Source organism: Pipistrellus hanaki (assembly GCF_964339955.1).
Source record: "Pipistrellus hanaki genome assembly, chromosome: 8".
Classification (NCBI taxonomy): Eukaryota; Metazoa; Chordata; class Mammalia; order Chiroptera; family Vespertilionidae; genus Pipistrellus; species Pipistrellus hanaki.
The window spans coordinates 43,088,657-43,113,869 of NC_140510.1; the positions used below are offsets into that span (position 1 = coordinate 43,088,657).

At 46.0% G+C, this 25,213-nt stretch overlaps 1 protein-coding gene across 1 annotated transcript in view; it reads right to left on the reverse strand.

Annotated features, from left to right (window-relative positions):
- STK39 (serine/threonine kinase 39) overlaps positions 1 to 20,472 on the reverse strand; it is a 252,613-nt gene extending 232,141 nt beyond the window's left edge. The window contains exon 1 of the mRNA XM_084892329.1: positions 19,983 to 20,472. Within this exon, the coding sequence (XP_084748455.1) occupies positions 19,983 to 20,247 (265 nt within the window). The 5' untranslated portion in view covers positions 20,248 to 20,472. The remainder of the gene's footprint in view (positions 1 to 19,982) is intronic.
- Between the last annotated feature and the right edge of the window lie 4,741 nt (positions 20,473 to 25,213).

Below are 25,213 nucleotides of genomic sequence, written 5' to 3' on the forward strand. Positions count from 1 at the left end.
CTTTTTCTCCCCTTCCCTCCCTCTCTCTCCCCACCTCCCTTCCACTCTCTCTAAAAACCAATGGAAAAAATATTCTCAGGTGAGCAGTCACATAAAAAGTCAGTGAATCATTCAACCCACTAGCCATTATTTTGAAAGAGAAGCAGACTGTGGTTGAAGAGGGAGAACAGGAGAAAAGGGTGTACACTTGACCGTGACCCTCAGAAAGAAAACAAAGCATCCAAAAGAAATCTTTCAGAGAAATATTAACAATGAAGTGCCAACACCTACTAACATTAGGGAGGGCCCGGCCGGATACTCCTCCCAACACACATGGAGAAGGTAGATGTGGGGTAATGAACCCATTCACAGAGGGAAATGAGCTGTCCCAGCAGCATGGGTTCCCGGTAATTTCTCAGAACCTCGCTGTCATTACAGAAACTGCATGAACTGTTTCACAGGACTTGCATGTCCAGCAGAAAGGCAGGACCATGTTGCAGAACCCAGGCATCAGTATTTCAGAACTGAAGACGTTTTACAACTGAGATAGGGCACAAGCTTTCCCAACTTACACGCCACGTGGAAAAGAGGAGGATGCTTCCCAGGGAAGCATTTACTGACTTTAAAGAATGATGTCCTACCGGTGTGGCTCAGTGGATAGAGCGTCGGCCTGCGGACTGAAAGGTCCCGGGTTCGATTCCGGTCCGGGGCATGTACCTTGGTTGCGGGCACATCCCCAGTAGGGGGTGTGCAGGAGGCAGCTGATCGATGACTCTCTCTCATCGATGTTTCTAACTCTCTATCCCTCTCCCTTCCTCTCTGCAAAAAATCAAAATATATATATATATTTTTTAAAAGGATGAATGGCTTTTGAAGCACATCATAGGAATAAATATTTTCAACAAAGCACATTATTCAGGATTATATTTTGAATAGGTTCCTTACCTAAGGGTAACACTGGGTTACCCTTTATGCATTAATACTAACTGTAGGACCTACCATAATATCCAAGCTTCCTTCCCAGGCAAGAGCTTTTCCTATTACCCCCTATAGGAAGAGAGCACCTGGACTTAGCAAGCAATTCATTGGTGGCAGGTGTCCCATGCAGGGGACCCTAGCGAAAACTGGATTCTCAATCTTTGGGATTAAAGTTGTGATAGTAAAGCAATTAGCAGCTATAGCGATGGCTAAAAGAGAAAGAAGAAGAAGAAGGGCCATAAGGGCTCTGAATGAGCTAAAATTCAGCAGAAACAACAGGATAGGAAGAGATGAGCAAAGGCGTCTGCTAAGTCACACCCAGGTCAGAGGACCAGAAGTGAGGGCTGCTGAGGCCCTGTCCATTTCCAGGGTGGTGAGGAAACCGTCGATGGCAATTTCCGAAGACCTGGACGCTCAGTATTTCCTGGGCTGCTGCAAACCCGGGGAGGACGAGATTCCTGTTTCCTGGACCCACATCTATCTTTATAAGATATGCTCCATTACTTGTGGGTAATTTCAGTGAGTCCCTGGTCCTTGTAGCCAAATTTGTTTCCTTCTATACTGCAGACTTTTCCCCAATTCAAAAAATCTTTCCATATATTTGTACATAGTATTAAATGTCATGACATTTTATATTTTGGGTCCATAGAATGATGCAACTTTCATTTCCTAAACTCGGGTGGCCATTTTTAGTTTTTCCAATCCACCACCAACCCACCCCATCTACCCTTTTCTCCTCACACTCTTAGGTATATTATGTCTGGGTCAAGTAGTAAATAAGGTTAGATACCTTCTAAGTCTAATTCCCTTCTACCTCTAGGGCAAAAATTGGAATGACTAAGAAGGTAATTAATTAGCAAAGTAATTGGAGGTAATTTTTACAGTAGCCATCAAAAGTACAAATACAATGCCATCTGTCCGCGCAATCCTCCCTCTGGATACCATCTCACAGAAATACGGAAACTGGAGGCAACCAATAAGTTAATCAATAAAGTATGCAGGATGCTCAGTGTGCACCAAATTCTCAAGAAACAAGTCACTTTTGCCAAGCAAGTATTAATCTAATTTTATTTTTCTTACCCTAAACAAATTAAATGTGAAAGTGCTGGGAATGCCAAAAAAAAAAAAAAAAGTATCAATTTACTTTTTCTTTAAAAAAAAAAAGTTCTATCCCATTTCAAATTACACTCTTATACCAAAATTCAAACGGTATGTATGTAGCCCTGGGTGATGAGGTAACTAGTGATCCCCACTCCCCCACCACCTTTTTACTCCTCTGTCTCAATCAAATTTTCTATGATGATCATTTACGTTACTTGTATAATGTTTAGGAAGTTTTAAATAAAATAAGCTTGGAGTTGTTGGGGTTTTTTGGTTTTTGTTTTTAGTGTTGTTTTTTAATAACTCAGACGTCTAGGTAACATTCTTGTCTCATTCTTCCCTACATGAGAAAGAAATGTTGGCTAACCACAGAAAGGGCACTCCACAATTCTAATCCATGCACAGATCTGTCTTCCTTCTTGAAATAAAGGGAGAGTCACAGCTTTTAAATCTATAAATTTCTAAAGATAACAATCTTCCCACATCTAAAAGCATATGTTTTACCAGGGCTTTTATACCAGAAACTTTGCAACTTAATAAATGGTATATTTGCACATCTCCTGCCCTTCTACAATACTATTTCTCCCACTAGTATGTGATAAACTAAAGAAAAACGGGCATATTCTGCCAATAAATATTAGGCTGGCAATTCTTTTTTAAAAAACTGACCAAATACCTAGCAGTGAAATGTTGCTGGATTGACTTCAAAGTAATGAAATGTTCATAGCTGTCTAAGTACCATCTACCCAAACACTGATGCACAAGTGTTATTTTTAGGACTGTGATAACTCTACTTCACTAACTTGTAGGTGGCAGGAGAAATAGTCACATATGCATGCAAACAATCTATATTTTTAATGTGGGGTTGGGGTTTAAGAAGATCAATCTGCAGTAAAACTCCTCAAGGCTAAAAAGGACTAGCATTGCACACACACACACACACACACACACACACACCTTCAAATGTCACATTAGAATCAACATCTTTAGATTTTTTTTAGCAAGTTAACATTTTTAAAGTCACTTTTCAAGTGAAAATCACTCTGATGGGTAGTGCACACGACAAATTAGTTTTCGAAACCTATAATCAACCACGCTACAGCAACCAGGGAAAGATCATTGGGCATTTAGCTCCCCCATCACAAGTTAAAACCAAAAGCTAAATGAGCGACGAAGAATGTGTATGCATCCTCCTCGAGCTAAATAAGACTGCTGTGGCAGTGAGCTGGCCAAGATGGCCGTAAGAATTCTTCCCGTCCCTGTTCAGTGTCCCTTTGCCATGCGATCCGCCACTCCTCCCAACAAGGGGGAATCCATTTCTCTGGAATCGAAGCTGGCCTTGGGATGGCTCCAACCAACTGAACGTGGCAGAGGGGCACTGTGTGACTATGAAGCCTGGGCCCCAGGAGTCCTTGCAGCTTCGATCCAGCTATTTTGGAACACTGCTTACAAACAAGGAATAAACTACAGGCGAGCCTCCTTGACAATGAGGAATCAGTGGAAAGACAGGGTCGACTAACAGCCAGCACCAACCACCATGCACACCAGTAAGACCCTCTTAAAATAGGTCCCCCCCGCCCAGCCCAGCTAGCCAAGGACTTGCCCTAAGCGAGGCAAGCACAATTGGCCAGCCAAGCCAAGCCCAAATTGCCAACCCACATGACTGTAAACAAATGAAATGGGTGGCTTGTTACACAGCATACTGTCCATAGCTGACAGCATCAGAACCCATGCTCGGAGAAAGGTGGCTTTCAGGATGTCAGAGGCACCCTTGAAGGCAAAACTTCAAAAATGAGGTGCCCACCTCAACAAAATACTGCCACTAAAACTCTCGGGGTGGGGGAATTAATTTTCCCTACTTGCCTTGACCCCTTGCTGAACCCCTGAATTGTTAAACTTGGACATGTCCCTGACTTCTCCTCTTCCTACTCCTGCTCAGGTCTGAGGTCTCCTGAGGTCATGGGCTAATCTTTGTCTTTCAGATGCCTTCTTGTCTCTGGCTTACAGATCGGATTTTGGAATCCTATCCCCCATGCTATCTATCCCTCATCCTCTTAGTCCACCATCAGCTTTTGCTTTTGCTGTCTCTACCTCTAGACAAACAGCTCATTGTCATCTACAAGCATCAGTCCTGCATAATCTCATTACTTCAATGAAGTAGTGATGCTGAATCTATTAAAAATAAGTGTAAACAACACTGACTTTAAACAACTAACAGCACTGTTTAGGCGAGGGTCATTTTGTAATGTTGAGTAATTCATTCCAGGAAAGCCACAACTGCTTAAAACATCTCTGGAAGAATCTGAAGAGCTAATTAATGTCACATTAGAAAATCGGTCCCATTTCTTCACAGGAGGGTTGATAGAAATGGGTAATTTTTCAACTTTAAAATAAAAGTAACTATAGAGTTTAAGTGGACTCTCTCCCACCAGGTCCTTTTGAAGGGAACAATACTTCTTTATATTTAACTAGAGGCCTGGTGCACAGGAGGAAGGGGGTCACTCAGCCTGGCCTGCACCCTCGGAATCGGGCCTAAACCAGCAGTCGGCCATCCCTCTTGCAATTCAGGACTACTGGCTCCTAACCACTCTCCTGCTTGCCTGCCTCCCTGCCTGCTTGATCACCCCTAACCACCTCTGCCTGCCTGCCTGATTGCCCCTAATCGCCTCTGCCTGCCAACCTGATCACCCCCTAACTGCTCCCCTGCTGGCCTTATCACCCCCAAACTGCTTTCCCCTGCCAGTCTGATTGTACCCTAACAGCTCCCCTGCCAGCCTGATCGCCCCCTAACTGCCCTCCCCTGCCACCCTGATCGCTCCTAACTGCTTTCCCTGCTGGCCTGATCGCCCTAACTGTCCTCCCCTGCCAGCCTGCTCACCCCCTAACTGCTCTCCCCTGCTGGCATGATTGCCCCTGCCTCAGCTCCCACCACTGTGGCTTTGCCGGAAGTTCGTCTAGAAGATGTCCAGAAAATGTCCAGTCTAATTAGCATATCACCCTTTCATTAGTATAAATAACGTGTGATACGGTAAGTTTTAAAATCAGTCATCCTTCATAAAGATCACACTTCATATTTTTGTCACTCTCTTATACTTCCAAGTAGCTCCAAGAGACAAAGGAATAAATTTTTAAACAATAACATAAAACTGAAAACAATTCACTCTTAACCTGGAAAACTAAATAAGCTATCACCTAAAAGCACAGCAGGATAACTGGCTGGTTGTAACTTTTACCTATTCTTTAAAAAATGTTGTTATTGATTTTTAAAGAAGGAGGGAGAGGGAACAAGATAGAAATAGCTATGAGAGAGAGATACTGACAGGCTGCCTCTGCACACCCCCTAGTGGGGATGGAGCCTGCATTGGGGGCAGGTGCCCTGATAGGGGGAAGCGAACCCTGACCTCCCAGTGCACAGGACAGCACTCAGCCCACTGAACCATACTGGCCAGGCAACTTTTACCTATTCTAGTGACGGCACATCAGCTACCCCCCTTTACCTTTAAAACTATTTAAGCAAATACATAAGTTACAGAGCTGCCTATGTTTCTAACGGGCATTAAAGAGCAGGACATGAAATGATAGGCCTTAAAAAAGTCTTGCTGCTTCTATGGAAACAGGAAGATGGCTGTGGATAAACTGGGAGGCTCATTATCTCTTAGCCTGAGAGACTGTCACTTTTTAAACAACCGATGAATATTTATTTTTAGTAAAGATAAATAACCTAGCTCCAATCTTGCCTTATGCCAAAAACAGTAAGTTTGTCCTAATGATCACAACTTGAAACTACCCAGAAACACTTCGCCCAGCCCTGTTTCGGCCACCCACGTGCCCAGGAAAGATGCCACATTAAAAATGTTTCCATGTCAACCCTTGTTGAAGGTCAGGCACTGGGTTTAGGGCTCCAGAAACTGGAAAGGGCATCTACAAGGAAAAACAAGCAAGGATTACATAGTAAAGCATTCTCTTTCACGGCCCCGGTCACCCACGGCCGCTAAATGTGAGAACGTAGAGACTGTTCCTGAATTGTCCCAAATTAAACCCAGTTAATCTCCCTACACAGATTTTTTTTTCATCCCTCAGTTATTAATTCCCTTTCCTAACAAAGCAGGTATCCTGTCCAAACAGTGATTACCGAGTTTGAATTTCTCTTAAGATACTGACTTAATATGGGATGTTTTATCTACTTTGTGATATATAGCTTGGGCTAACCCATTCATCTTTTTTTTTATTTTTTTTTATATATTTTATTGATTTTTTTACAGAGAGGAAGAGAGAGAAATAGAGAGTTAGAAACATCGATGAGAGAGAATCATCGATCAGCTGCCTCTTGCACACTCCCTACTGGGGATGTGCCCGCAACCAAGGTACATGCCCTTGTCCAGAATCGAACAAGGCACACTCCCTACTGGGGATGTGTCCGCAGGCAGAGGCTCTATCCATTGAGCCAAATCGGTTTCGGCACCCATTCATCTTTTAAGTACTCAAACACCAACATGGTTTTAAACTCAAAGGAAGGAAAGAACCATGATTCAAACACATGGTTTAAGTGATATACGTATTACTTTTTCTAAGTAGAATTAATTCCACAACTTTTTTGAAATTTCCTTTTATTTTAAACCCTCATCAGTTCCTTCTACACAGCACAACAGAGGATAACCTAAAGTGATTCTGTCTACCACATCCAACCCCAAGACTCTTTAGCGATTTCTTAAGAAAATATAACCTTTTGATACTTCTGACAACACCAGATTTCATTCGGCAGGAGCCTCCCGTGTTTACCGCAATCACAGAACCCCAGGATGAGTGCAGTCAGTGGGTCAGATAAAAACTCAGGCCTCGTAACCATCTTCCTACGTCAACAGGGGTGTCTGTTTCACCGCACACAGAAAGGATTGACTGTTCTGAAAATATGAATCAACTGGCTTTCCAACAGAGCACTGAGCAAAAGCGAAAGATGATTTTTTTAATCAGGTTAGCACCGCCTGACCCCTTTCTGCACTTGTAGGTCAGCGGCCCTGCCTCTGGCCACGGAGGGCCGCCCCGGTGCTGCTCCGTCCGCTCTGTGACGTTTCTGAGGAAGGACCACCGGGCGCCGTCTAACAGGAAGCTCTGTGGTGACAGAGACCGTCTGTGTCTGCACTACCCAGTAACGCGCCTTGTGGAGTAATGAGCATTACAGACTGAAGAGGAAATCAATGACACACAGGTCCTCGGTGCAGCGGCCACATTTGCCTGTGGAGCACTTGAAATGTGGCTGCTGCACCTGAGGAACTGTGTTTTAGTTAATTCTTTTAAAGCGTTTATTGTTTAAGGCAGTTCTAGGTTCACAGCAAAACCGAAACTAGAAATTTCCCTCACCTCCCCTCCCCCACACGTGCATGGTCTCCCCCACGATCACCATCCCACACACAGAGCGGTGCATCGGTCACCACCGAGGGACCTACACGGACATGCCACGGTCACCCAAAGCCCACGGTTTACTAGTGCACTGGGGCTCAGCGTGTACATCCGATGGGCTTGGACAGATGTACGACGACGCATCCATTGTTATAACATCACACAGGGTAGTTTCACTGCCCTAAACATACTCTGTGCACTGCCTACTCCCCCTTCTCCCCTCCCCACATTTACTTCATTTTAATTAACTTAAATTTAAATAGCTACATGCGGCTGGTGACCTCCACCCTGGACAGCGTGGAACTAGACCCGTGGTCGGCAAACTGCGGCTCGAGAGCCACTTGCGGCTCTTTGGCCCCTGGAGTGTGGCTCTTCCACAACATACCACGGCCTGGGCGAGTCTGTTTTGAAGAAGTGGCATTAGAAGAAGTTTAAGTTTAGCCGAGACCGGTTTGGCTCAATGGATAGAGCGTCGGCTTGGGGACTGAAGGGTCCCGGGTTCGATTCCGGTCAAGGGCATGTACCTTGGTTGCGGGCACATCCCCAGTAGGGGGTGTGCAAGAGGCAGCTGATCGATGACTCTCTCTCATCGATGTTTCTAACTCTCTATCTCTCTCCCTTCCTCTCTGTACAAAATCAATAAAATATATTTAAAAAAAAAAAAAAAACAAAAAACTCATAATCTTCTCTATTAAAAAAAAAAAAAAAAAAAAAAAAGAAGAAGAAGTTTAAGTTTAAAAAATTTGGCTCTCAAAAGAAATTTCAATCGTCGTACTGTTGATATTTGGCTCTGTTGACTGAGTTTGCCGACCACTGCGCAGACCATCCGATAGGAATGCCGTTGCCACTCTGACTGTGGGAAGTTATCAGCCCGGCAGAAGGGATCCGCTCCAGCGATGATCAGCGGAGCTCATCTACTTCACGTGCTTTCTTCACTCTCAACGTGCTGCTCCTCAGCCTTTTACTTCCACACACACACACTCACACACACTCACACACTCCTTTTCCTCACTGACAGATTAGAACCATAGATTAAAAGTACAGTACTGTAACAAACCACACAAAAGATGACGCTTGAAATGAAGCTATTTTATGTTTACATTCCACCTGGTTTGCATGTTAAATAAACATGCCCTGGTGAAGGAAATGTGTGTGTGTGTGTGTATATACATATTATATATATATATATATATATATATATATATATATGTATATATATATATATTATGTATATACGCACACACATATACATATACATATAATTTTAGTATTTCTAAATGAGTAAATAAGACATTTACCATGATATCTACACAGAAAACATATTCACAATGAGATATGTTTTTAGCTTTATTAAAATGGTAGTTATGAAATTCACTGAGTCGATACTTCTCTAACTTCTTCCTTCCCGCCAGTGAGGACTCAGTGTGGTCTGAGAAGAAGAAAATGGTGGACCAGGTAGGAATCATGGGCCTGAAAAGATTCTGAGGACTTCTGGACCACAGACAAATTACTTCAAGTTAAGATGTTAGGGTCTTCAGTTGTAAAGCAAAGAAGCAAGAGTGGATTTTTTCTTCATTCAGTCCCTTCCAAAATTAAATGTCAGTATCCCTCGATGTCCTGTGCCATTCGTCACCTAGGAGCTGTCTGAGAAAAGCCAGCACGGACCACGCATTCCTCCCTCCAAGCACTCTCTTCCCTGCTTTCTAGAGCCACCCCACAATTAACCCAAGGGGATGGTGACACTGTGGAAGAGGAAGGAGGGAAGGAGGGAAGGAGGGAGGGAGGGAGGGAGGGAGGGAGGGAGGGAGGGGGGAGGGGAGGGGAGGGGAGGGGAGGGGAGGGGAGGGGAGGGGAGGGGAGGGGAGGGGAGGGGAGGAGAGGGGAGGGGAGGGAGAGAGGGAAAGGGAGGGAGGGAGGGAGGGAGGGAGGAAGGGAGGGAGGAAGGAGGGAAGGGAGGAAGGAAGGAGGGAAGGGAGGGAGGGAGGGAGGGAGGGAGGGAGGGAGGGAGGGAGGAGGGAGGGAGGAGGGAGGAAGGGAGGAAGGGAGGAAGGGAGGAAGGAAGGAAGGAAGGAGGGAAGGAGGGAGGGAAGGAGGGAAGGAAGGAGGGAAGGAAGGAAAGGAAAGGAAAGGAAGCAGGAAAGGGCCTGTCATAGGGAAGGAAAAAGGGAGAATGAACAAACCAGAACATTCAAATTAAAGTGTAAGCAACACAAGATAGGTCAATGGGCACTAATCCAGAAAATACAATACTTTTTCAACCCCCAAACCAAACAGGCCAGGAACAAAAGCAATTGGAACACCCCTGTTACAAACCCTGGCACAAACTGATGCTACCAGTTCAAAACAAGATCGCAAATTCTTCCAGGACGTCAACCATCAATAGAGGGATTGTGAGAAGTTTCAGAATTGTCGCAAGTCACTGGCTTCAAAATACTTCCCACATGAAGATCTCTCATTCATATGACAGAAAGCCACCAAACCTACTCACCACACCAGTTCCTCGGGTAACCAGCTCTACTAGTGCCTAAAGGTTGGGAAACCTGAACCCTATAAATGTCACCAAAATATTTATTTTCACCTAACGGAAGAACTGAGAGAGCACCCACAGTACCAGGCCTCTGGGCATTATAATAAATGCCACTTACTTAGAAGTTTGACAATAAAACTACCTTAAAATGATGTTTTCCCATAGCTCAAAATACACAATCAGCTTAAAAGGTCAATTCATCTCACTCTTCAAGATCCAAGAAGTTTCTTAAAGCTAAGCCAGCCCTTTCTTCTTAAATAACTGTTTGGCAAGTGAGAAGAAACATGAAATACATTGGCATTTACTCACATCGGATTCCAAAGTGTTTATCTAAATCAATTCTGGAGCTAGAGCACTGCCAATCCATTCTCTTAAAAAACTGCTGTTTCTCCTTGGCTTCCCAGGTAAGCCAAATGTAAAGTGCCTTTTGAATCGATATACTGAATTCTTATTTCGTAGCAAAAACTTGACCAATGGATAGCAGATCTGAGAAAAGAAGCACTTGAAACACTTGAATTACTTCAACCATCTTGGAGTTGTTTTGGTATAATTTCAACAAAGCTGTCCTTGGGTGAAGGGGCAGAAGGATGTAAAATCTCACATGATTACATTGAGAATTTTATTTAAATAGAAAAATAAGTTCCCCCCCCCAAAAAAAAAAATAATAATAATAAATAAATAAACCATAAAGGAATTGTAACACCTATTAGATTGGTTTTCACTTCAAAAGACCCAGTTCTGTGGTTTAGCATGTACCACGCCAATCCTATCACCCTTGGTCATTTGTCATTTACAAAAATGCAACTCCTGCCATCAAACCTGTGAAAATCCCTTGTCCTGATAGTCTGCTCCCTGACCTTCTCCAGCAGTCCTCATTTCTCCCCAGCGAGAGGCTGCAGACTTCCGCAGGGTTGTTATAGAGAAATACACACATAAAAGTGAAGGCATGAGTCTACTTAAGAAAGGACAGCTCTGCCCTAACCGGTTTGGCTCGGTGGATAGAGCATTGACCTGTGCACGGAAAGGTCCCAGATTCAATTCTGGCCAAGGGCATGTACCTTGGTTGTGGGCACATCCCCAGTAGGGGGTGTGCAGGAAGCAGCTGATGGATGTTTCTCTCTCATGGATGTTCCTAACTCTCTATCCCTCTCCCTTCCTCTCTGTAAAAAAACTAAAATAAAATAAAATAAAAATAAAAAATCAATATACTAAAAATTAAATAAATAAATAATAAAGAAAGGACAGTCCTACAGGCAGGCAGACAGCTCTGAGGCAGGTATGGTGGTGGTGGTAGTGGGATTGAGGTAAAAAAAAAAAAAAAAAAAAAAAAAAAAGAGAGAGAGAGAACTCAGAGACATGGACAATAGTGTGGTGACTGCAGAGGTGGCTGGGGTTGGGTGGAGGAGGAAGAGGGCACAGAGGGGATACATGGTGATGGAAAAAAAAAGTAAAAGGAATGAATGAATGCGTGAATGAATGAACGCTGACTTGGTGGGGGTGGGGGGTGGCAGGGAGCTCGGCTCCTTTAATCCAGAGAGGCCACCTCACTGTCAGATGACCTCCGGAGAGCCAGGCCTCTGGCTATCTGCTGCCTGCCTGCTGCCTGCCTGCTGCCTGCCTGCCTGCCCCGCACAGGCAGGGGAGGCCTTCACTCCTGATCCGGGTGGATTAATGAACTAATTTCTACAGAGCCCTTTAAGCTGATTGGCCCAAACGCAACTAAATCAGCATTATCGTTAGCCATGGACAGGATCAAATCTTCAGGAACCACAGAGACAAACTTTTACAAGTCGGGCAACGTTCCTCTTCCACAAGGAGGGTGGGAGGATTTGTCCCCAGAGTTCAGACTTTCATCCGGAAAACGCTTACTGGACACTTACCATGGGGTATGGAGCTTGGAGGCAAGGGATGCCGTACTCGAGGAGGAATTAAGAATTAACATCTGGTGCCCGGATGGGCAAGCAGGCAAACAACTTTCATATACACGATATCCCAAAAAATGTATATATATACATTTAGTAGCTGGTAGTTCCATTTTGAAAATGAAATGTATTTTAATAAACAATGCCTTTATAATTACTCAGAATATATGTAGACCTTTTTGGGGGGACACTCTACAGTGTGAGCACTATCAGGGGGGTGAAATATCCAACAGAGCAAGGGGCAGAGGCAAAGGAGGCTCATGGGCAGCAGCAGTTTCTGTGAAGACGGATCATTTGCTCCCAGTCCTAAAAGGGAGCCACGATCAGAGTGTGTTCAATTTAAGAACACACTATCAAGTTATACGTTTATTCTGCATACACTTTTCCACGTGCAGATTATACCTCAATAAGAGGTGAGACAACTGGAGAGACAAAGCTTGGTGTCAACTAGATGAAGACGAAAGGGAAGGATGGTGGAATGGTTTTCCAAGCAGGAGAGCACTTGCCCAGCAGAGGCTAGCAAAGCAGGAAGCATTTCAGCAAATGCAAAGGTTCCCACTGGCGGGGGGGGGGGGGGGTGTGTGTGTGTGTGTGTGTGTCTGTGCTGAGAGTGGCAGTGACAAGGTATGATGGGAAAGGGAGGTCAGAGACAGCTCCCAAAAAGGCCTTACACACTGTGCTTAGAGTTCATCTTGAGGATGACGGGAAAGCCACTCAAGGGGGGGCGGGGGGGGGGGGTCACTGATAAAACCTTTGGCGTGGCAGCATCACTTTGGAGCCAGGCACACTAGAGCTGGAAGCATGAACGGAGACAAGAACCTGGTTAGGAAGTTACTACAATACTCCAAATAAGAACAGATAAGGGCCTGCACTAAACTGGGGACGGCCAGGAGGAAGAGTCAGAGGCAATGTTTCAAATATGCAAAAACATTTAGGGCTGATGACCAGTGAGATGCGGGAGACGGAGGAAGATGGGAAAGTGGAGGATGGTGGTGTTTCTGTTTCTCACCCGAGGGTCTTAAGGAAGGTGGAGAATGTTGAAGGAGTTGAACTGAGATTGAAGCCCAAATGGAGAGACGGTGAGTTTGAGTATGAAGTTCTGTGAAATCCTATATAATAAAAGCGTAGTATGCAAACTGCCCCCCTCGACCAGGAGTTGCCTGGGAGTTCGACCAGGGGGTGGGGTCAGCCAAAAGAAGGGAAGGAGCATCCAGCCGGCAGCCAGCAGCCACTAGGGACCCTACCAGAATTTCATGCACTGGGCCTCTAGTATCTAAATACAAGCTTATAAAAGGAAGCCCACACACCAACCCAGCGATCAGGGAGACGCTTGGCATTGTGGGTGGTGGTGGAAGGTAGAGAAGGGGGCTCTGGGGCAGGGCCAGGCAGGAAAGGAGGAGGAGAATGGAGAGATGGTGTCAAGTCCCACAGAGAGAGGAGAAGGGAGGACTGCTCGTCCGGTGGCTCTGGCCTCGGGCAGGTCATGGCGATTGTGAAGACTGCAATTCTGGTTTCTCAGCAAAGGGCAGAAGCCAGGTGGCTGTGGGCTGAGAGTGAAGGGGAGGTTCTCTCCAGGGCTCAGCGGTGAAAGGGAAGAAAGAGATAAGATAGTAGCTGGAGGAGGAAGGAGTAGTAAGAGTGTCTTGTTTGGTTCTCTTTTGTGGTTCAAGATAAGAGGGAGAGACTTGAGAATATTCATAAGCCGAGGGAAAAGCAGGGAGGGAAGGAAGGAGAGAAAGGGGAGCGACAGTGACGACTCTATCTGAAGACAAATGCCGGTCCTTTCCCTCACCGGGCCAGGGGCTGTTTCTTTCCGTCGTCAGCAGCATTTCCTGCCAGCATGGCAGCCTCGGCGGGGCAGCCTCGGAGGTGGGAGAAAAGTGCAGTCTTAGCAGGATGTTCCGAGAGCCCTCTCATGATGATGGGCTGGTCCTCCCAGCAACCTTCCCGCAGGATGCTCTCACCACTTGTCAGAGGGCCATTTGGCACCCACACCCAGGAGCCGGCCAAATCGCCAGCAGCTCCACAGGCCGCTCCAGCCCGCTCCGGCTTCCTGCCACGGCCGAGGGGCAGAGGTGCGAGGGGGGCCAGGCCCACCCAGAGAGCCACCTTCTCCCGCCGCCCACCCGAAGGGGGAGAGGACCAGGCTCCTCTTCCTCCGGCCTCCTCCCTGGTGGGCAGTGAGCACAGGCACCTCTTCCAGCCACTCCGAAGCCTGGCCGGAGGCAGACTGTGTTCTCTCCCGACGGCCCGAATCCGATCAGCAGATTCGGTTCACAGGAGTCAGGGCGAAGACTGACTGAGAGCACCCACTGTGCCAGGCACTATTCTAAGTGCTTTGCATTCTGTCGGTCCTCGCAACCCTATTTTTATCATCTCCGTGTTACAAATGAGGGATCTGAGTGCAGACACGTCGAAGTAATTTGCTCAAGGTCTCAAGGCCAGTGAGTGCCATTGCCAAGATGTGAAATAGACCAGGCCGTCTGACTCCAGAGCACGCAATGTTTTAATTTACTCTCAAATACAATAAAAAAAAAATGCAGCCTACAACAGACTATCCGAGACAGGGAGAAAGTCACGTTACCAGTCATAACTCAAATGCATAAGTAAAGTAAGTATGGCAGTAATTCTACCATAAGTTCCTTCTTACCCCAAAGATTTTTCGCACGTGGTAGTTTGAACTGTATACTTAAAAGAGCATTTATTTCTGTTGTGAGTGCAATTAATGCCACTGAACTACATACACTTGGCAAATGGTCAAAATGGTAAACCCTATGTATATCTGCATGTTTTACCACAGTGATTTTAAAAATGCAAAAAGGATATTTCTAGATATATTTTCTCTTTACAAAAAAAAGGTAAAGTAATATGAAAATCAAAAGCCCTGTCTTAGGCCAAGTATCTCAAGACTCTTTTAGATAAAAAAAATTAATTAATTAATCAAATAAAATAAAAAAACATAATGCCACCCTGGTTGGGTGTCCCCATTGGTTAGAGGGTCGTGCCGTACGCAGGTTTGATTCCTGGTAGGGCACATATCTAAGTTACAGGTTCAATCCCTGTTAGGGACACCTATAGGAGACAACATATCCTCGGGTGAAGATTAAAAAAATAAATAAATAAAAACAGCCAAACTAACAAACTAGCAGCAGCAGCAAAGCAAGCGCAATTTAAAGGAATTGCGGGGAGCAGCATGCACACTCAGTGCTGTGGCCTTCTGAGGTCCTTCAGAAACAACTGTGACCAGGATGGCTCCTACTGCTCTCAAGGCCCCTCCAGAACATCTATCAAACCAGAGCCAATCCCTACACCACATCGATGAGGAGAGAGAAACATCAATGATGAGGGAGAAACTCTGAGGGCACAGAGCGAAGCAGGTCTCATTTTGGGAAGAAAGGCTGCTGCTCCTTAAAGTGTGGGCCATGTGTCTGTTACCTGAGTGGTTATACGCAGCCTCAGAGGAGAGAATGGAACAAAGGACCCAGAGGCCCCCTCCTCAAAGCATGGCTTAGGAGCCTCGGAACCAAATTCCTTTTATTTACTAGGACTGCAAATTCAGTAGGTGTTACTTGTAAATCATTCTAAACAACTACCAAGGACAAAAGTGAAACAATGCTGAGAAATCAAGTGCAAAACTACAGAATGGCTCATCCTGAAAAAAAAAAAAACCTAAGAAAATCAAACATACTAATGAAGCACAGGTGTATTTATGGTTTCTCTGAGGAAATTCAGCAAATAGCCTTTGCCAGGAATATCTGATTCAAACACAGAAACCGATGCAATGACTACCAGTCTTTGACAGCAAGGTTCCTTGAAGTTGTTCAATTCCATTAGGGATGCCCAAGTCAACATTTAGATGACTCACCTTATCTTCTTTGTTTAATGAATCAAGGTGATAGAAGCAATATCGCCAACAAATTAACTTTTCAGTTGGCCTATCTTTGGGTACCCCTTATCCTTCTAAAGAAGGAATTCGAGGTTGAGATGGGGGAGAGGTGAGAAACAAAGATTAACAAGCCTGAAGAGTTTAAATAGTTAGAAAGCCTCCGAAGAGCAGTCACTCATACAGCAGACATAAAGGTTTGAAATCTAGCCGAAACCGGTTTGGCTCAGTGGATAGAGTGTCGGCCTGCGGACTGAAAGGTCCCAGGTTCGATTCCGGTCAAGGGCATGTACCTTGGTTGCGGGCACATCTCCAGTAGGAGGTGTGCAAGAGGCAGCTGATCAATGTTTCTCCCTCATCGATGTTTATCCCTCATTGATGTTTCTAACTTTCTATCTCTAGCTCTTCCTCTCTGTAAAAAAATCAATAAAAAATGTCTGAAATCTACAAAGACAAGAACACTAAGGACTAAAAGAAAATTTAATAATTTCACAACACTGTTAACCCCCCTCTAAGTCAAAAGCCCCCTCCCACAGATTTTAATCATTTCTAGGTTATGTAAAACTTTCGGACTAGATTACCCAGAAGAGCATTCATTACAAATTCCCCATTGATCTTTTACCACACAAGAACAATACAACAAAGAGAAAACCTTATTTTTAGACTTGCAAAATCCTGTGTTTATTTTTCTAAAACAGAAGTCACACAACTCAACCTGCTTTGTTTGGATGTGAGCAAACCTATTCTCTCCTAATCCTGGGGCCCCAACCTCTGCCCAGAAGGAAATGAAGGAAAAGTACGCGGTGCCACCACGCTGGAAAGTTCGAGCACCTTGGCTTTCTGCTCCCGCACACCTGAGCCTCCTCCTGGTCACAGCTCACACTGCGGGAGCCCTGTCAGGTGTCATCCGCTGTGTGGCAGGGGGAGGCAAAGGCTGTCCACCCACGTGCATGCCCAAACTGGCTCAGTGTTTGAACTACTAATATTTTTGCGTGTAATGTTTAAGCAAAAGGGCTTAACCACAGTTCACTCTTAATTGCTGAACTAGCGTTACACACTAAATGGAAATGGGTTTGCAATTCCCTATAAACATTACTCTTACAAAATCCTATTTCAACAATTTGATTTTTCAATAACATGTCCTCCATATAAGCCATCTCTTTTAGTTGGAAAATATGAGATAAAATTCTTTGTTTATTTTAGAAGTTATATGTATGTGTGTGTGTATACACACACATACATACAACTTCTAAGATATATATATATACATATATATATATATATATATATATATATATATATATTTCAGAGAAGGGAGAGGGATAGAGATAGAAACATCAATGATGAGAGAATCATAGATCAGCTGCCTCCTGAACACCCCACACTGAGGATCAAGCCCGAAACCTGGGCATGTGCCCTGACTGGGAATTGAACCATGACCTCCTGGTTCATAGGTCAATGCTCAACCACTGAGCCATGCAGCTGGGCTAAAAGTTTTTTTAAAAAAGTTTGTTTATTGATTTTTAGAGAGAAACATCGATTTGTTGTTTCTTGCACTTATGTATGCATTCATTAGTTGCTTCTTGTATGTGCCCTGACTGGGGATCAAACCCACAATCTCCATGTATCAGGATGACTCTCAAACCAACTAAGCTAGATAAATTTAAAATATTCAAAAGTTCTTCCCACAGTGTGACAGTGAACAAATCGAGATAGAAATGATGAGCAGGTGTTTCTGCTCTCAAATTCCTCAGGTAAATTTCTTTTCATTATTATTAATAATAAATGACCAACCATAATTAGCAATGCTGTTACTACAAGGCGAAAGAAGCCATGCAATTAACACCATCACTTAAATTAAACAAAAATAAGATTTTATTCCTTAGTCCACAAAACTGACTAAAACTCTTACATTTTTTAAAAGACAAAGCTTGCATTTTTAACCCTACTAATTAACAAAGTAAGCACATAAGTTGATTATAAGTAAATTCTGGTCCCAACCCCATGGGAACCTATGGTGTAGATAGCATCGCCCAACTTCGATGGACCATCCTACAAGCTGCAAAGTGATAACTAAGACCACCCTTAAGTTCACAGATGATTAGGGGGGTCAGCAACAGAAATACTAAGGCACCTTACAAACTCTTAGTCCAACTTCAAAGTCTGGCTCAAATTCCACGGTCTTCGGTGGAATATTCTGCTTCCTTGTTTTAGCAGTCACTCCCTCCGCTGTGCTCTCCCAGTCCTCACCTCCGCACATCCTACAGAATCATTGATATGAATGCCTGAAGTCCCTGAGGCGGGGGCCATTTTTATTAATGTCTACCCTGTGAGCACCTAGCACCATGCTTGAGACATAATAGGCCGTCAGAGTCTGTAGAGAAAACAAAAACTGTGGCGTTACAAGCTAGGAGGTGTGTAAAAAGAGGAGCAGAAGCAGCAGAAGGCCTCTGGAGGACATGCACTGTGGCTGCCTTGGAAGCTGAGGGCCTCACTACCAAGATGGGAACTTAGAGAAGAGCCAGGCAAAGGCAAGGAATGGAAGACAGGATGAGTCCTAGGACAGCAGACTATTCCGGGTACAATGGATATAAGCAGAACATGGGAGGGGTAGGCAGTGAAACTGGAGATGAGAGGGCTTATATGCCAGTTCAAGGGATTTTCATTGAACACTCGAGCCTTTCAGACACCCTTTACGTTATTTAATCCAGGCAGTGACCAAGACTCAGCCCTTGAAACTTCGAAGCCTTTGGTCAAAAGTTATGAAAGGTCTGGGATTTTTTAAAGAATTTTATGTAGAGATGCCATTTTAGCTTATTTGAAGCTTCTTATACCCTAGGTTAAATGTTCTGCCTATCATATTCATATATATATATGTATGTATATATATATATATATATATGTATGTATATATGTGTGTGTGTGTGTGTGTGTGTGTATATACAATTTCAGTCTGCACTATGCTTCGTTCACACCGTAGCAAGTGATAAAGGCCAGCCGAAGAATATTATTAATGAAAAGCAAAAGAGCATTCAAGATACATATTCTGAATCCCTTTCTCACCGCCACCGTACTTAAGGATCAAGATGTGGGGTGGCAGCATCCCACCCCAGCACCGGTAAGGCTAGCTGAGGGCGCCCTTTACCCAGAGGCTCCCCTGACCGGGTTTAACCAGCCTCTCCCACAGGATGACCCAAAAGGGAAGGCTCTGCGTAAAGAAAGGGTCAACCCAAATCGCCCGGCCCTTCACGTGCTTGGCCCAAGGAAAAGTAACTCCGGCTTCTTGCCGGTCGACTTTGCCAGGATTTTTTTTTTTTTTTTTTTTTAATGTAAGATAAGGTGATATCTGTGAGCCCACTAGAAGGCATCGAAGCCAGGGAACAGATCACCCAGAGCCTCGGGTTTCACTTCACCCTCGGAGCGCGGCCCTGGACCAGAAGCGAGCATCGCCCGGTGCCGGGCAGGCGGCCAGGGCGCCCGCTCTCCCGGGCGGCCGGGCCGGACAGCAGGCGGCGCGGCCCCACGCGCGGCGGGTACCCGGCGGCGGCGCGGAGCCGGGCTGCACGGCGGCTGGACCAGCGGCTGTCAGCGAGGGAAGCCAGCATCCTCCCGGCGCTGAGCGGGGAACCGGGGCCTCCGCCGCGGCTCCCACGCAGCCCGGATAGATACCCGAGGCGAGAGGCTGCGGGTGGGGAGCAGAAGCGCGGGGCGCGGAGAGCAGAGGCGCGGCCGCGCCCGCAGAGTCCCCGGGGGCGCGAGGCGGGGGCGCGGGCAGCGCAGGGCGGCGCCCCGCACCCCACCCGCCCCTCCCCGCCCCTCCCGCGGCCGCCTCTCCGCGCGGCCCCCGGCCACGGGCTGCGGCCCCGGCGCGCGGGCGGGCGGAGGGAGGGAGGGGGATGCGGCGGCGGCGACGTTGCCGGCCCCGGCCCCTCCGCCCCGGCGATGTGCGAGATAAAAGTTTGCAGCATGCGGCTGGTCTGCGGCGCGAGTCACATCCGCCGCGCCGCCGCCTGCAGCACCGGCGGCGTTTAGAGACGAACAAATAAATTAAAAAAAAAAAAAGGAAAAAAAAAAACTGTTGAAGCCGGTAGGCCCCGAAGGCGGTCGCTCTGCCTCCCCCGGGCGTGCAGGCAGGCAGGCGAGCCCGGCATCCCGCGCCCCTCCCGCCCCGGCCCGCCGCGCCCGCCGCACTGACCGATAACCTCCTGCAGCTCGTACGCGTCCCTGCAGATGGGCCAGCCGACCGCGGGCGCCGCCGCCGGGGCCGGGGCCGGGGCCGGGGCTGGAGCTGGAGCGGGGGCTGAGGCCGGGGCCGGGGCCGGGACCGCGGGCGCCGCCGGAGCCGGGGCCGGCGCTGCTGTCGCGGCCGCCGGGGACGCCGGCACCGCCGCCGCCGCTGTCACCGGAGCCGCCGGCTGGGGCTGCTGGACGTGCACGGGCGAACCGCTCGGCTCCGCCATGATGCTGCCGGGGAGAGCAGCAGCAGGAGGACGCGCCGGTGGACGGACGACCTTCCACTTGAAACTTCCCTTTCCTCGTCGCCGACACCTCTCGGCCGGCGCACGCCCTCCCCGCCTGCCGCCGCCGCCGCCGCCGGAGCCAGCCACGAGGGGCGGGAGCGGGAGGCCGCGCCGGGCGGAGGGCGGAGGCGGCGCCGGCGGAGGGGAGGGGGGAGGCGGCGGCCGCCGCGCTCGCCGCGCGCCCCGGACCTCGTGCGCGCGGCTCTGCCTCCTGCGCCGCCGCCGCCGCCGCCGCCGCCGCCGCCGCCGGGGAACCGCCGCCCCCTGCGCGCTGTTCGCGGCCGGGGGGTCCCACCCGCGGGGCGGGGGTGGGTGTGCTTTCGGGGCTCGGGTCCCCGTCCCCCCGATCCCGGGGCTCCTGGCTTCCCCGGCGCCTTTGCCCTGACCGTCAGGCGCTCCAGGAGATGCCCCTGGGGACGCAGAGGGAGAGGAGGGGGGGCGCCCCCAGGTTCTCGGGTTCAGCCCCGTCTCCCCACCTGCGTGGAACCTGAAGTTCACGTTCAAGTTATAGCGAGTGAGACACCTCCACGCGGGCCGTTTGCAGGGCGCCGGTTAAAAAATAACCAAAAGCGGTAACTTTCCAACGCGCTACCTGCCAATATCACTTTCCCACCTGGCCTAATCTAATCGCGGCCCTCCTAGTTTTATTTATTTTTTTTGTTTTTTGTTTTTTTTCTCAGTGAAACTTGATTCCCTAGGCCCTGGGCTGTTTCACAGGATTTTTTTTTTTTTCTTCGTTTGTTCCAAGCCGCCTGGATCCCAGGGAAAGGATGGAAGGGCCTCTGAAGTTGGAATAAGAGAAAGAAAGGGTATTTCTGTGCCATTCATGACAGGCCACTTTAACCCGGTTAGGACAACAGGTACCAGGCGTTTCTTTTTACAGAGCATTCTGGGTGTCAACGAATGTGCTGCAGCATACACAAACTGCATTGAAAACTTTTTAATTAATTGCTGCTTTTCCCCCCACTCTCCCCAAATTACCTCATCCTTAAAATTGCTATGGTATAACCATAGGTCTTCCTAATTATAGGTGTCGTATTTAACACTGAATGTTCTCTGTGTTCCCTCCGATGACCAAAATTACACCATTCTTGTCTTTAGCTGAAATGACGCAGTAAACCAAAGCTCCTATTGGTCATTTGTCCAAAATTATCTTATGTAGGTTTCATGGTGACGACTATTAAATAAATAAGAATGATGAACATTTAATTTTTTTAATGGTGAAACTGTGTCTCCAGCATGCATGCACAAATATCACCTTACTAAAAAAAAAAAAAAAAAAAAAAAAAAAAAAAAAAAAAAAAAAAAAAAATTTCAGAGGAAACCAGAAATTCGTTAGGAGAAACTTTATATGTCTAATCGAAACGATGATGTAAACTGAAAATGAATGTGCTTAATCTCTTGGCAATATGGTACACTTGGCATAAAACAACGATGATACTCTGATCTATGAGCAGAAATGTATGCTGTATTAAGTGTACATTTTTTATTCATGGGTGTTCACGTATATTGACTTTAATGTCTGTCAAGAAATGGACTTTATAACCAATAAATTCTAGGCCTCTGATGTTTTAAGTGGAGAGGAGCAAGGAATAGGGGGCTTTCTATATCTGCTCACCTTTTCAAACGCTGATCCCCACCCCAAAGAATTCCTAAGAACTATTTTGAAGGGAAAAGAAAAATGATTAAATGAATGTGGCTTTTGTGATATGAATTTAAATTTTCACTTTCAAACCATGAAATGGGACTATGAAGTCCAGGAAACTTCTTGGGAACTCAATAGGAAAATATGATGCTGTCAAGATCAATAGCACAGCCCTGGCCAGTGTGGCTCAGTCAGCTGAGCTCCTCCCAGTCACCAAAAGGTCACAGATTAGATTCCCCGGTGAGGGCACAAGCCCAGGTTGCTGGCTTGATCCCCAGTAAGGGTTGTGTGGGAGGCAGCTGATCAGTGTTTCTCATAAGATGTTTATCTCTCCCTCTCCTTTCCTCTCTAAAACCAATTAAAAATCATATTATAAAAAAAGGTCAATAGCACAGATTTGAATCAAGCACAGATCATATAGTTTCAAAAAAAAAACAAAAACTGTTTCTTAGCCACATACCAGATATTTGTACCCAGCCCATCACTTCCCAAATGGCTACCAGGATGATGACTTGCAAGAACTGATGACTCATCCGTCACCACCAGTAGTTCAGTTTAAAGAATGGCTACTCGCAGTGGCCTTTGGCATCATTTTTATAAATGAAGAACAGAACGTGAATTATCTTTTTAAATCACATAAAGGCATTAGATTAGAATTTTAAGTTAATGCTTCCATAAACAATTGAGTGAAATGGTACTTACAATGCAGAAATATATGTATATAAATAGTACTCAACTGATAATACAGTGAATTCAGGGAAAACCCATTACTAAATTTAAACTGAAAGATGGCAGAGGAGCCGAAACCAGTTTGGCTCAGTGGATAGAGCTTTGGCCTGCGGACTAAAAGGTCCTGGGTTTGATTCCAGTCAAGGGCATGTACCTTGGTTGCAGGCACATCCCCAGGAGGGGGTGTGCAAGAAGCAGCTGACCAATGATTCTCTCGATGTTCCTAACTCTCTATCCCTCTCTCTTTCTTTTTGTAAAAAATCAATAAAATATATATTTTTTAAAAAGATGGCAGAGGAGAAAACCTTTAAAATATAAACAAGATCTGCCGAAACCGGTTTGACTCAATGGACAGAGCATCGGCCTGCGGACTCAAGGATCCAGGGTTCGATTTGGTAAGGGCATGTACCTGAGTTATGGGCGCATCCCCAGTGGGGGTGTGCAAGGGGCAGCTGATCGATGTTACTCTCTCATCAATGTTTCTGGTTTTCTATCCCTCTCCCTTCCTCTCTGTAAAAAATCAATAAAATACATTTTTTTAAAAAAATAATAATAAATAAAATATAAACAAGATCTATTTCAGTACATAAAGAACACATTCAGTCAGACTTCAGCAGGTAGGATAAAAGTGTGTCTACATTTTGTTGTGTGCATAACTGCTCCATTGTGTGTCAGGGTTCCTCAGCTTCAGCACCATGGGATTTAGTGCCAGATAACTCTCTGCTGTAGAGATCTGTTCCCCTGGCTTCTACCCACTAGATGCCAGCAGTACCCCCATGTCAGTCATGACTGTCAAAAGTGTTTGTCATTTTATAAACAGATTATTGCAGTTATTTGCTTTACAAGGAGCTTAAGTGGTGTTCAGGTGTGTATTCATAAATCCTGAAGGGGATCAGACTATGCCACCCCGGAATATGTTACTTTGGCATAAGGATTATTTTGAGAAAAAAGCAATAAGAAAAGACGGACACAGGAAGAATGTTCTGCCCTCACCCTATTGCGTAAAAGTAGGGTATAAATTTCACTTTTAATCCATTTATAAAGGAATTTTCCATTTCTAAAGGTCCCCCCCATCCCAGGAAGAGGAGAGTGATTTTTATCACCAGAGATGAGTCTGCATCAACAACCCTTATCTACCCTTAGTTTCCCCATATATTTCCTGGTCACCTTCCCACGATTTACCCAGCCTAGGAGCCCAAATCCCCGTTTCCTTTTCCTAGTCACTTCTCCACGATCCATCACCCTTTCTTGAAATGGTAGTAGGCCTTCCATTGTAACCACCGTTTGAGTTATTCATCAATGAGTCATCCCTTGTGTGTGCATATTGCACAGGCAAATACATCTTTTTCCTCTTGTTAATATTTTCTGTTGGTTTAATTTGAAGGCCTCCAATTATTAAATTTGAGAGGTTAGAGGGAAAGTGTGTCGATCCTCTAAAACACTTTGAACAACTAAGAGAAGGTGTGTAGTGTAGGGACCAAGGCCTTGAAGAAAAAAAGTGTCATATTCAAATTATGCCTCCAACATTTTTTTTTATCTCTGACTTTGGACTTAAACTCAATTTCCTCATTCACAAAATCGGCATCATAATAACATACACATGAGTTGTTAGAACATCATTTATGTGTAAACAGCTTAGCATAATGGCTGACATATAATAAATGTTTGCTAAAATAAAAACCCTCATCGATGGCATAATCATCAACATCATCATTCTTTTTAAAAAAAAATTTTTTTTTAAATATATTTTATTGATTTTGTACAGAGATAGAGAGTTAGAAACATCAATGAGAGAGAGTCATCAATCAGCTGCCTCTTGCACACCCCCTACTGGGGATATGCCCGCAACCAAGGTACATGCCCTTGACCGGAATCGAACCCGGAACCTTTCAGTCCCCAAGCCGACGCTCTATCCATTGAGCCAAACCAGTTTCGGCAACATCATCATTCTTATCTGCCAAGATTTGTAAACAATATAACAAGATATATAATATTTTTATATACTAGAGGCCCAGTGCGTGAAATTCATGCACATGGGGGTTGAGGGGAGGGAGCGGATCCCTCAGCCCAGCCTGCGCCCTCTTGCAGTCTGAGACCCCTCAGGGAATGTCCACCTCCTGGCTTAGGCCTGCTCCCTGGGGGATCAGGCCTAAGCTGGCAGTCAGACATCCCTCTGGCAGCCCAGGAGCCCTAAGCCACAGTCGGACATCCTTAGTGCTGCTGCAGAGGCTGGAGAGGCTCCCACCACTGCGGCTGTGTGCTCTCAGCCTTCAGCCCAGATTGTGGCTGGGCAGAGCTCCCCTGTGGGAGCGTACTGACCATCAGGGGACAGCTCCTGTGTGGAGCATCTGCCCCCTGGTGGTCAGTGCATGTCATAGTGACCAGTAGTTTCCGGTTGTTCTGCCATTAGGGTCAATGTGCATATTACCCTTTTATTACATAGGATCTTTCTCAAGATGTTTATCTAATAATGGCAATCATGAACTGTACAGAATATAAGATGCCTGAAGACAAGGATTTTTTTGTTGCTTT